The following is a 14,210-nucleotide window of genomic DNA, read 5'->3' on the forward strand; positions in this document are numbered from 1 at the left end:
TAAGATCGACACTATTAGGATAAGAGGCGCTGAGACAAATAGAAGATAAGATCGACACTATTAGGATAAGAGGCGCTGAGACAAATAGAAGATGAGATCGACACTATTAGGCTATATAAGAGGCGCTGAGACAAATAGAAGATAAGATCGACACTATTAGGATAAGAGGCGCTGAGACAAATAGAAGATGAGATCGACACTATTAGGATAAGAGGCGCTGAGACAAATAGAAGATAAGATCGACACTAAAACTAAAATGAGCTGTAGAAAGGTACACCTGAAAATAATAAGTGAAATTACCCAGGAACCCAAGGTATAGCCCATTAAAGGCTCAGAAGCCTAGGTTTTAAGGGTTAAAAGACGTTACTTGTTCAAATAGAAGAATAAAAATCAGGTTTTTAGTATCTTTTGGTTTACCACTATTTTGGGTTAACCATGTTTGGTTTAACTGGACACCTCTGTATACTGAAATAACATTTTTTGTAAAAAAGATCTCATGATTCCCGATAAAACCACGAATGAGCCAACTTAGTATCTGTCTGATTTGCCCTTCCAAGGCACCAAATGACAACTATCAAGTGATAATAATAATTAACAATAATAAAAAGCAATTGTACAGCATATTATATATATATATATATATCTATATATATAAAAGTGGACTTGGGAGGCTTTGTGTGCAAACTCCTTCCTTATTACCTAACCCACAGCTTTGAAACTTTGCAGGCGTCCACAGCATCCATGAGGCTAGGACCTAACTTTTAAAAATCCACGCAAACTGCTTTCCCCGATTTTTCCAAAATGCTTTGTTTTGTCCACACAGAAAGTCCGTCTTCTGAGATGCCATTGTAAACAAGTGAGGTTTCCGTTCACTATTCGTGCGCACTGGTTCCACACCTTTGAAATTCCGGAGTGTACAACCACGAAAGCGGAATCTATACATCTATTTTTTGGCAACTGGAAACACATGTCACTTTTCTCTCAAGATTTATTGCTCCATTCCAGTAGAGTGTAAATGTAGTAGGCCAATGACTTTCAGTTGATGTTAATGCACCGATCTTAGTATCTGTCTGATTTCATTGAAAGGGGGCCCAGCTCTCTCTCCCTCTCTCTCTCTATATATATATATGTAAGGCAGCGTGGTGGAATCAGGCGCACGTCAAAATAATCAAAGTGAAGAAACTGGCATTTTCCCGCAGGTTTGTAAATTTTTATCGAACTTATGTTTTTTTTTAGTTTAACACCTTTCATGCCGAAGAAAAAACACATTTCTGAGTGGATTTTACAGAGAAACGTTGATTTGAGGCACAAGAAATGTAATTTTTCAGTTTTCACAGACTCTCAAGCTAGGAAAATAGCTAAACTTTGACGGCCATTTTCTCACTTATTTTACCTCTGAAACCAGGTGACAGCATAACCACCAGACCACCTCTTTCATTTGCAAATATCTAGACTTCTATTCGAGATAAGTGGGTATTTTTTTCATCCAAGGCAAGACGAATGAATAAGCTTTAAGATGATACCAATAACTGTACACGGCCAAAAATTTACGAGCACCTGATTCCACTGCGTCGTGACACATATGAGGGGCTGAGATGCAAAACCCGCTACATCTATTTTAGCACTTTCGAGAAAATCAGCTTTTTAAAATTCTTCTAAACGCACGAACTAGTTGCAGAAGTACAACACTGAGTACTAGGGAGCTGGTCTACCGACACAGGGAGCTGGACAAAAAAAAATGTAAGATGATTAAAATACATGTAACAAATTTGCGGTATGTACATTAAAGTGGTTTCTGACCCGAAACCTTCTCTGTCGAACAAGTCTCTCCAGATTGCGTCGTGGAATGTTCGCACCATGTACGAAGCAGGAAAGAGTTCTCAAGTGACCCAAGAGAAAAGTGGGAAGACGTGGAGTGACATCAAGCCACTAGCCCGGGATAGGGAAAGGTGGAAAGTGTTTGTTCGTGGCCTATATCCTGATCCGGGGTGAGAAAGGCAATGATGATACCAGACCATCAATGACTTATTTATAGAGGCACCAGCCATCCATGTCCAGGTGCTGTTTTAGCCAAGGCAACGATGATGATGACATGAAAGTGGTTCCGTAGTGATTTGCCCAAACCAGTTATATATTCCGAAAAAAAAAAGTCCCCTGGATCTTTTGCTCTTCTTAAGGTCACAGTAATCCTCTCTACAACACTTAGCCCTCACAGGTCAAAGGATTTCTTGTCTGCTGGCAGAGGGTGAAAGTGAGCTATCTCTATCGAACGTATTAAATGAGCTGAGGTACCAGGCTGAACAAAACTACACACGTATAGTTTCCACTCGTCGACGCCTGTTTGAAGAGGAAGTCCCGTCACAGGATCGGGAAATTTCATTGGCCGATAAAATGTGTTTTTAGGATGTAGGCGATCAAGTTAAGAAAAATTACGATTTTGGATATAGGATTATCGGGAGTTGTGTAAAAAGAAGATTTTTTTGACGGCCTTTATGAAGGATGTGTTGGGTTTTGGCTGAGAACACTATGTGCATCTTCTTCTTATCTTACTACCCATTACGCCATCTGGCGTTTACCGCAGCAACAAAGGATCTCCAGCTCTGTCTGTTTTGGGCCATCTTGGTCAGCGTTCCCCACGAATGATTCCAGGACTTCATTTCAGACTCTACTGTGCGTCTCCAGGTTACTTTGGGTCTGCCCCTTTTGCGACGTCCTTCGGGTGTCCAGTGGAGGGCAGTCTTCACAATAGAGTCTGGTTCTCTTCGCAGAACATGTCCAATCCATCTCCATCTTCTCCTTTTATTTATTAGTGCATCTGATAACCCGTAACTATGTGCATTTATAGGAAAAAAATCTTGATTTTTTCCAAAAATGTCGCTTAGCGGGTTTTGCATCTCACCCTCTCATATATATATATATAATATATCCCCGCCTAAAAGCAAACTCTATACGCTTTGCAATCTACAGTATTATCCCATCAAACCCTAGAGAACACTCAAAAGCTTTCTCTGTTTTCCTGGAAGCATACAGTGCAAGCAGCCGATTAAACACTCAAACACTATCAAACTGACAAGCTGGGTTACCCATTCTCATAAGAATGAAATGAAGAAAATGTGCGTAAAGAGCCTATTCTAAGGCCTCAACCTCGGACCCCTGGTAGGGTTTGAACCAACAACCTTTTGGTTGTGAGCCCAACTAACAGCCTAACCACTAGACAGACCACCAACAACTCAAATCGATGTACTACTGCTGCTTTTTGATCCGGCCAATAACAAACTTCGTAGCAGTGCAGGAGGCTGGCTTCCTTTATGCTGATTTTTGTGCCTGAGAAAAAGGCCTCTGTGTGAGAACTGAATGTTGCAAACTTTACACACATACGGTCTCTGTCCTACGTGCGCCATTTTTTTGTGATTCAAGAGGTCGCCAATCTGGGCGAAACAATCGCCGCAAACGTCGCACTTGAACGGCTTTCCCGGAAAGTGCGTGTGTATGTGATCCAGTAGGTCGCCGCACAGCGTAAAACTGACTCCACACACGGCGCAGGAAAACGGCTTTCCTCTACTACTACTATGTTCTCTCCTGTGCTCCTCTAGAGCGGCCCTTTGTGGGAACGTCGCACTACACATATCGCACGTGTAAGACTTCTGGTCCGGACGGGTTTCTTTTTGATTTTGCAGACCTCCCGAAACAGTAGGAAAATTGCGTTGGAATTTCTTTTCTTCCTTGTGAGCTCTTTCATGCCATTGGAAAGCTGACTTGCTTGTATACTCGGCATTGCAAACGTCGCATTTGTAAAGTTTTTCTCTTGCGTGAATTCTTTTGTGCCACTGGAGAGTGGCTTTGTTGGTGTACTTGACATGACAAACGTCACACTCGTAACTTTTCCCGACGGAGTGAACTCTCTTGTGCCATCGGAGAGTACCTTCATCAGCATATTCAGCACTGCACACATTACACTTGTACGGTTTCCTTACTGTGTGTATTTTTTGGTGCCATCGAAGAGTACCTTTGTCTGCATACTCGGCACTGCACACATCACACTTGTAAGGTTTTTCTATGGCGTGAATATTTTTATGCCGTTGGAGACGGTCCTTGTCTGCATACTCGTCCCCGCAAACATCACACTTGTAGAGTTTTTCTACGTTGTGAATTCTTTTGTGCCATCGGAGAGCACCTTTGTCTGCATACCCATCACCGCAAACATCACACTTGTAAGGTTTTTCTGCGGGGTGAATTTTTTTGTGCAATCGCAGAGTACCTTCGTCTGCATACTGGGCAGTGCACACATCACACTTGTAAGGCTTTTCTCCACAGGGCCCACTACTTCTGTGCCTGAGCAGGACAACTCTTTTCGTAAACCTCATACCACAGTGCTCACATCTGTACAATTTTTCTCCCTTATGCGTCTTTCTGTGAACCCGCAGCGCTTCCATCTTGGAAAACTTTGCGCCACAAACGTCGCACGGGTACGGATTTTCATCCGGATGTTTCGATTTATTATGCCATATAAGATTACCAAGACTTGCAAAACTCTTACGACAGGCCTCGCATTTGTAAGTTTTGTGTACAGAATCTCCGAGAGGTTTGTAGCCGCTAACGACAGAGCTAGTGGCGTGTTGTGTTTGTCGCTGCTTTTTTTCCGCGCCACTTCCACATCGCGCTTCGTCTGTCTGCGGTATTCCACTCTTCCTAAAACTTGTTCTGTCTTTTTCTAGTGAGTGCATTTCCTCACAACTGTCCAAGGGTTTCGCTGTGAGAAGTCTACGTAGATAACTACACTCCTTCCCCCCAGCGTCTGATACATGGTTATCACACTCAGACTTCTTATTATCGTCACGGCTGTAGGAGTTTCTTCCTACATCATCATCAACGTCTGCAATATCGTTATATACAATACACTCGTTATTATCTTCATACTCACATGGCTCTTCCTTTATCCCCTGATTTTGATGCAAACCTTGCGTACTTATACTATCTATATCTGGATTGACATCCGAAACCTTTCGATTAATAATGGAGTCACACCCTCTTGAGCTCAGAGTGTAGTTGTGATCTGGAGTTACTGATGGCATAGACCCTTGGTCATTACTTGGTCTGGCAAGATGGCGATCAGCGTCTTTCTCCGTAGCGTGGGTATCCGAAACAGTTGTTCTCTGCTGGACGCTGTCCACTCCTCTTTGATGAGTCTTCTGCATTTTGTCGAGAGAGAAACTTGAACTGTGCCCAGATTTCCCTCGCACGGGATGTTCCAAGGTGGTGGATCTCCAGGAGGCCCAGAGACAGCGGCGACCTGAAGAGATATCTGTGGGAAGAAAAAACATAAAAAAGAAAGAAAGCTCTAATTAATGCACAAGGTTTAAAAAAATTTTTTTGTAGGAGTTTTAGGGCACTTGCAACACAATCAGGAAATGTAAGTGCCAAAGATTAATTCTAAATGTTACAAGAAAAAAACAAACACAAAAAAGGAGGGGTAGAGATAAGGGTGATAGATGTTTGATATGAAAGAAGAAACAAACCACACCAGAGTACTCGGCAACCACACACACAAGGTTTCAATGATGGGTTGTTGTAGTAGATGTGAAGAAAACCCTCACTTCATACTAATTTTTACACCCCAATCATACAATTTAGATCCTTTTTAGAGACAGGCTGTTTTGACTCCAGCCTATCGGGGCCAATGAGGCCTGAGAAGAATATACAATATTCCAGAAGAGAGTTGGAGGTAGTTTGATGACTCCCCCCCTGTCCAGGTCAACTTGAGCTGCGAAAAATACAATGTCCAGTAGAAAGACCGAAATACTCTTGAAACTCCCCCCAAATAGGAATCGAACTCACGTCTACAGCATACAAAGGTGAAGCGCCTAACCACTACACCACAAATGCTAGCGTTGTGCTTTTATACCCCCCTCCCCAAAATCAATACAATTTACATCTTCCAAACGAAGAACAGCTTCCCCATTTCAACCCAGGCTGCATCATGGAATACAACCCCAAGTAGAAACATACAAAGAGATAGATGTTCTTGATGGGAGATATATATTCTGTAAAAGTAAACTTAAGCCCCCCCCCCCCCCCTCCCCAACATTTGGAACTTACTCCTGCTCCACATATATCCAGGGTTTTCACCCTCCTTCAGTTTTAGACAAGAGTTTTACAGTGCCCACTAGGAAAACAATAACATAGGTCATGTTTAAAGAGATTAGAGGAGAGTAACAAACACAAAAAAGAAGGACGGGAGTTAAGGACAAACGATGTTTGAAAGGAAAGAAGGAGCAAACCACGCTAGAGCACCCGCCAACCACCCACAGGGCCAGTCTGGACTGAGAGTATACACCTACCAGTAGGCCTTTGTAACATCTAGTGCCATTGTAAACGACCAAGACAAATTTCTCCCTGCCAGATGAATACAGATTGTCATTGTCAATGTCATTGTTGCTAGTCCCAATGTGAAGCAAGAGTTGTCTTTGAGAGGACAACATGAAAAAAACCGATACAGTACACACTATTTTACACATGGACCCGTCTTACACTGAGATATTCTAAAAAAGCACTTTTCTTGTTCAGTTTTATCTGCTTCACACGAATTTTCACTTTATCTGAATTCAGAGTAAATTATTAGTTCATATGAGATGTATCCAATTTTCATAAGAATTAGGTCTATATCACAACTGGACCATTGTGTAATAATTAATATTTGACTTGTTTTTAACAACAGGGGGGGGGGGGGGACCCTTCAGGGTGTTTATAATTTTATAATAATAATAGATAATAGATAGCATTTGTATAGCGCATATCCCCGCTCAACAGCAGGCTCTATGCGCCTTACACTATATTATTACCCCAGCAGACCATAGAACACTCCGAAACATTCTCAGCTTCCCGGGAAGCATACAGTGCAAGCAGCTGATTAAGCGCTCAAACACTAACAAACTGACAAGATCTTTCACTGTCATAATTTTAAAAAAATGTTTGGCACTTAGGTTTCATATTTTGTTGAAAGTGCGACTTACGAGGGTTTTAGCGGCCCTATGTACTATGTGTGTTCTAAAGCAAAATTTATAGAAGTTTAACACTCCCCCCCCCCCCCCAACAATGTATCTACATGCGGGTCTAATTTAAGTACAAATTTACCAAAACCCTCCAAAAAGTAAGAATGAATGACTAAAAAGTAAAAGACGTACAAAGACAATCATAACAACAATCATATATTTGAGGCATCGTGGTGAAATCAGGCACTCATAATCAAGATAATGAAATCAAAGAAACCAGCATTTTTCCGCCCCTTTGGCCTCAGCAATTTAACTAAAATTCGACAAATTTTATCCATTTAACTCTCAGCAGTTCCTGCAGTACAATATCGTATAAATATATATATGTATACCATGTACGAAGGCTGGTGATATGTGGTATTTTGCCCATAAAACACATTTACTTTTATAAAGAAGGATTTTGTAAGGTATTTTTATCAAATAAAAATGACTAAATAAACTAAAAAAATATAAAATAGGTATTGATATTGATGGTTTTATTATAACATTCTCGCACCGAAACTTCCAATTTCAGGGGCAATAACCGAGGATTTAATGCACAAGATCAGCCCTCATTTCTTTATTTTTAAAAGGTGTCTTTTACACATTACATGCAGAATTGAATGTACTCCTCATCAAATATACGTAAACTCTAAATTGTTAAATATATTTTCTTTTTCTTCGTGATTGTTGGGGCAGTCCGATTTCTGTTTCTGCATCTATTTTTAGTAACACGGAAAATATGTCACACCTCAAGAAAGCTTGACAAATTTTATATATGAGAAGTCTATTGGCTAGGTCTGAAAGACCATCTAATTCCCTTTCTATTGATATATATATATATATATATATATATATATATATATATATATATATATATATATATATATATGATAGGCCCTCCTATGTCTATCTGGAACAGATAGATTATTGCAGGAAGCTTAAGAGCAAAAAGTCATTAATATGAAATTTCCAAATTTAAGGGCACGAACTAGGAATTGTAGGATGTGAGCTTTTGCCAAAAGGTGGGGGTGTTTGCATGAGGACTTTTTTAATCAACCACTACTCATGGTAAAATATGTTTTCTTCTGAAAACTTTATGCATATGGCAAGGAAATAAGTTGGTCAAGCTGCATGAGCAAGTGGATTGATGTGTGCATCTTATATCTCTACATAGAAAGATAATAGTACTAAAAATAGGGCATTTTTTACTCATCCTGAGTGCACACGTAATTGTATGTTAAATACAGAATATTGTTAATCTTAAACTATCAAACAGTAGTGCATTCAAACATTGAAAATAGTTTGTATACACCATCATAACAGCGTGTGTCCATTAAAAGGGTTTTATTTTTTTATATTAATGATGTTATTGCTGAGTAAAATTTATAAGTTCGTTCATAACTCGTGTCATAATTACATCATCAGACTTTCCAAGGTCTAGAAAACCCAAATCGTTAAACATATCATCCCGGGAAATGACCGGTATTAAATATTGGTTTGACATTGATCCATCAGAAGGGTAATTTTCCGCTCCATCGCATGGTTTTGCTTAAATATGACTTTGATTGAGATAATCCAGGTTTGTCATAATGATGTTATGAACAAACACTTTATGATATTTCTGCAAAATATCATGTGAGGGACTTCCCACTGTTTCACAACATCCTTTTACATGGTGGAATGAACATGGAAGAGTATCATGCTGATGACTCAAAAGAGAAGCGAAGGAGAGGCAAAAATATGCTTGTCATAATGGATTGTCATCATGTTATGAACGTGACAGTGTGTCATAATGGTTATGAACGAAACCTTATTCCATGTAATTTACAGTTGTTTTGGGATGTATTTTTAATTTTAACCCAACTTGAGGATGTATCAGACCTTGCTTATATTCCGATATTTTGATTTTTATGATAAGTGTATGGGTCTGGATTTTAATTAGTATTTTACTTTTGTAGTAATGGTTATGAACGAACTACATATTGTACTCTGAGGGCTTTACAGAGTTGATAAACATTAAAAACATGTACACAGATACATATTATGAGGAAAATTTCATTTAATATGAAATTTTAAAGTAAATGACAGGTCAAAATATTAATTTTTAGGTCAAAACTGAAGTTTGTCATAATAGTTATGAACGAACAATTAAAGGTATTCTAAGGGTTTTTCAGTGATTAAACTTTGAATTCTTCCAACATATAACCTTATTTTGAGGAGAGTCTCATAAATTAAAACAATTTTATGTGAATGACAGAACAATAAGTTAATTTTTTGGGCCCAAAGTAAAATTTGTCATAATAGTTATGAACGAAACAGTGTGTCATAACGGTTATGAACGAAACCTAATTCCATGTAATTTACAGTTGTTTTGGGATGTATTTTTAATTTTAACCCAACTTGAGGATGTATCAGACCTTGCTTATATTCCGATATTTTGATTTTTATGATAAGTGTATGGGTCTGGATTTTAATTAGTATTTTACTTTTGTAGTAATGGTTATGAACGAACTACATATTGTACTCTGAGGGCTTTACAGAGTTGATAAACATTAAAAACATGTACACAGATACATATTATGAGGAAAATTTCATTTAATATGAAATTTTAAAGTAAATGACAGGTCAAAATATTAATTTTTAGGTCAAAACTGAAGTTTGTCATAATAGTTATGAACGAACAATTAAAGGTATTCTAAGGGTTTTTCAGTGATTAAACTTTGAATTCTTCCAACATATAACCTTATTTTGAGGAGAGTCTCATAAATTAAAACAATTTTATGTGAATGACAGAACAATAAGTTAATTTTTTGGGCCCAAAGTAAAATTTGTCATAATAGTTATGAACGAAACAGTGTGTCATAACGGTTATGAACGAAACCTAATTCCATGTAATTTACAGTTGTTTTGGGATGTATTTTTAATTTTAACCCAACTAAAGGACAGAATAGACCTTGTATACATTCTGATATTTTGATTTTTATCATAAGTGTATGGGTGTGGATTTTAATTAGTATTATACTTTTGTAGTAATGGTTATGAACGAACTATTTATAGTCCATTTTATATATTTTGAGGGCTTTTCAGTGTTAACAAACTTTAAAAACATGTACAGAGATACATATTATGAGGAGAGTTTCATTTAATAAAAGTTTTAAAAAATGAATGACAGATCAAAATGAGTAAATTTTTAGGTCAAAATTGAAGTTTGTCATAATTGTTATGAACGAACCATTTTAAAGGTATTCTAAGGGTTTTTCAGGAAATATAAACTTTGAATTCTACCTACATAGAGGAATCTATCATTTTAAGGAAAGCCTCATAAATGAAAACCGTTTTATGTGAAAGACAGAACAATATAAGTAAATTTTAGGGGCCAAAAGTAAAATTTGTCATAATAGTTATGAACGAAACAGTGTGTCATAATGGTTATGAACGAACTTTAAATTTATGCATAATATGCCTTAAGACCAGTCTGCGTTTAAAAATAGCTGTTTAATGGTCTTTCATTTATCACTTGACTATAATTAGTCAATTGAGTGTTATTTTAGACAATTCTAGTCGATGAAACTTGATATAATTGATAGTATTTTGGTCAATTATTGTTCGTTCATAACTATTATGACACAAAAAAGTAATTTTATCAAAAATTAATAAAGATTTTTATAAATTGTCAATTCTATGTAGTTTTGGAAGTTATTTGCTATGTCTCAAAATATAACATCAGCCTAGCTGAAGAAAGGAACTTTGAGTATTCATAAATTTGTGTCATCATTGTTATGAACGAACTTTTTGCTATTTCCGTCATTCAAGTCAGAATTACACCAAGACCATTGCATACACAGCTTTGGCAGTTACTGAGCCTGAAAGAGCAATCATTAGGCTATATAACATGGGTGATTAAAGAATTATTACATAAAGTTGATTTTGGACCTCATTTGTCACACCCTGGTATCCCACCTTTTGGCAAATGCTCATGTACTACTAGAGAATGGCTCTCATTTCTTTATTTTCCAACAGAATGGTGTATCTATCTTTGACACATAATATACAGAACTGAATGCACTTTTCCATGGTATAATTGTAAAATCTAAATTATCAATCATTTTTTCCCCTAGGCTTTGCGACTGTTGGAAAAGTGTTTCTGTTTTTGTTTCTATTTCTAGTAAACAAGAAAAAATGTCCCACTTCAAGACAGCATGACAAAAATGAAATATATTGGCTATGTCTGAAAGACCATCAAATTTTCTTTCCACTGATATATATCTATATATATATATATATATATATCTATATATATATATCTATCTATATCTATATATATATATCTATATATATATATCTATCTATATCTATATATATATATCTATCTATATATATCTATCTATATATATCTATCTATATATATCTATCTATATATATCTATATATATATATCTATCTATATATATCTATATATATATATCTATATATATATATCTATCTATATATATCTATATATATATATCTATATATATATATCTATATATATATATCTATCTATATATATATCTATATATATATATCTATCTATATATATATCTATCTATATATATATATCTATCTATATATATATCTATCTATATATATATCTATCTATATATATATATATCTATATATATATATATCTATATCTATATATATATATATATATATATATATATATAATATAGATAGATAAATTATTGCATGAGGCTTGAGGGAGGAGGACCCCTGATATGAAAAAGCCAAAATAAGCAAAACCTGCAGGGAGTTAAAAACACACTTTTTTATGTTGTGAATTTTAGTGAAAAACTTTGATGAAAGACACAAAAAAAGTAAATGTATAGTCTCCAGGGACTCCAAAGCTTTCGAAGTCACCAAATTTTGGTGGCCATTTTCTTGCTAATTATAGCTCTGAAACCAGGCGATCCCTGCCTCCTTCACAATCGTAAATTAATTTTTTTTAAAGTATCTCATCTTCTATTCAAGACAGAGATGGATATTTTTTCACCGAAAGATAGACATATAAATATATTAATAAGCTATAACTCCACATGCACATGCCCAAAAATTGACGAGCACCTGATTTCATCGTGTTGTGACCCACATTTTCGGTAAATAACCGTTACTCACCTTTTTCAGCACCATTTAAAGGACCCTTGTTTGAACATTCTGAAGACTTCCGTCCATCTTCATCAGAGACAATCATGTCAGTATTGGGCCAAACTTCGTCAAAATTGGAAGGCCGCACTCGTCGGAGAGCTTTCTTTGAGCAGCACACCGCCAGCTCAAGAGGATATGATGGGCGCTTCCGCTTGCGCTTTTTCGATGGTTTGCAACATGAACTTATGCTGGGTCGCTCTGCCCAGATTGGCTCTGAATAAAATCTTCTGCAGATCTCGAAGGAGTACAACTGATCTTGTTCCACTCTGCGGTAAATAACAAGCTCACTGTAAGCTTCCGTACTCTTACACGAGGCATCAATATCACTTCCAGAATTAGTTTCCGCTATGTTCTCGAGCAAAGATCCACAAGCATTTCTTTCAAATTTTTGACTGTCCATTGACCTAATAGTTTTTGATGTAACAGTATTTTGCATGGTTTCCCCAAATCTTGAATCCTCACTTTGAATCTTAGCCACTTGTTCATTCCCATCAATGCTGTTGGCCTCTGCTTCTACTTCCATTATCAGTGTTTGATGAAAGTTTTCATCATTTCTCCTTATACATGATTGAAGTTCACTGTCAATAGATTTATCCACCAGCAGATGGGATTTTGAGTCTGTTGTAATGTTATCAGATTTATCAACCAGCAGAACAGATTCTGAGTGGGGTACAAGGGCATAATTATCCGATTTATCCATCAGACTAAGATCAGATTCTGAGCACTCCACCATGGTGTTGCTAATGGATCTATCCATCGGCAAATCAGTTTCTGACTCAGAGTCTAACTCAGGTTTAACTTCAACAACAACAGGTACCACTGGTTCTTCCACCATACTTTGTTTAGACTTACTGCACCCGTAAATGGCATTGTCATTGTCAATGAATTTTTCCATTGGCAAATCAGATTCTGAGTCTGAGTCTATCTCAGGTTTGACTTGTTGAACAGTTGCCACCTCTTCTGGTTCCTTCAAGTTCATACTTTGTTTACCACATTCGTCAATGGTGTCGTCAATGGATTTACCCACTGGCAAATCAAATTCTGATTCTATCTCAGGTTTGACTTGAGATACTAGATCTACATCAGAGTCAAAGTTCACAGCTTTTGGTTCCTCCATATTTCTTTTTAAAAACAACACTCTCCTGTCAGTGTATTTCTTAGCCTGCTTTTGTCTACTTTTAGAGTCTTGGCCTAGTCTTAGCCCATTTTCTAAGTAAAGCCAGGTTTGGGCTATTTGTTACAACAGGACAGGACATTAACCAATACTAGATCACTAGATCTACATCTAAATCTAGATCCTAGATTCTTAGATCTTAGACTAACTAGAAGATCAACTATCAACAATCCAAGGTTGCTTTGTCTCTGCTATCACTACACAACACAACAATCGCAGCTAGATCTAGAATCTAGATCTAGAATCTAGACTCTACTCTAGTTCTAGATCTAGAGTAGATCTAATCTCTATCTCGCACACAACGAAAACACTTTGGCTAACTTTGCCTGCATACCCACATGGATACACCAAACCTAGAATTTAGTTTTTCTTCGTTGAGTGAAAAGTCACAACGATTAGCCAGCATAATCATGGCAAACTGTGTCAACAAATAAAGTGTCACTATAACCGTCGTAGCGAAATAAATAACTATATTATGCAATAATTATGAGATCTGGACGACTCCACTGCAAGTAAAAATTACAAAACGTAGCCCTCTCTAGTAAACACAAAAACTGCTCAGTAGTTACACAGGTAGATCCAGCAGTTGAAAATCATTCGTGGCGGGCTCTCACAAACAAGTTGAACAAGACAGAATTTGGTACCCTGAATTATTGGTCCATCATAACGTAAGAAACCAACTATTGTAGATTTACACACGACATATAACAGATAATAACACACATTACACACAGCCAGCAGGACCATCATCTGGGCAGGCAGCACAAGGTGAAGAATTGGGGAATAATTTACACTGCAGACACAGGCAGTGGCAAGTTTTTG

At 37.1% G+C, this 14,210-nt stretch overlaps 1 protein-coding gene across 1 annotated transcript; it reads right to left on the reverse strand.

Annotated features, from left to right (window-relative positions):
• Positions 1 to 2,779: 2,779 nt before the first annotated feature.
• On the reverse strand, positions 2,780 to 13,650 carry LOC101864434 (zinc finger protein 62 homolog). The gene is made up of 2 exons (XM_005112551.3): positions 12,185 to 13,650; positions 2,780 to 5,302 (listed from the first exon to the last, which is right to left on the reverse strand). Exons 1-2 carry the CDS (start codon positions 13,329 to 13,331, stop codon positions 3,231 to 3,233), a joined length of 3,219 nt encoding a protein of 1,072 aa, XP_005112608.1. The 5' UTR covers positions 13,332 to 13,650; the 3' UTR covers positions 2,780 to 3,230.
• Between the last annotated feature and the right edge of the window lie 560 nt (positions 13,651 to 14,210).

The sequence above is a fragment of the Aplysia californica genome, unplaced genomic scaffold (genome assembly GCF_000002075.1).
Source record: "Aplysia californica isolate F4 #8 unplaced genomic scaffold, AplCal3.0 scaffold01317, whole genome shotgun sequence".
In the NCBI taxonomy this organism is placed as follows: Eukaryota; Metazoa; Mollusca; class Gastropoda; order Aplysiida; family Aplysiidae; genus Aplysia; species Aplysia californica.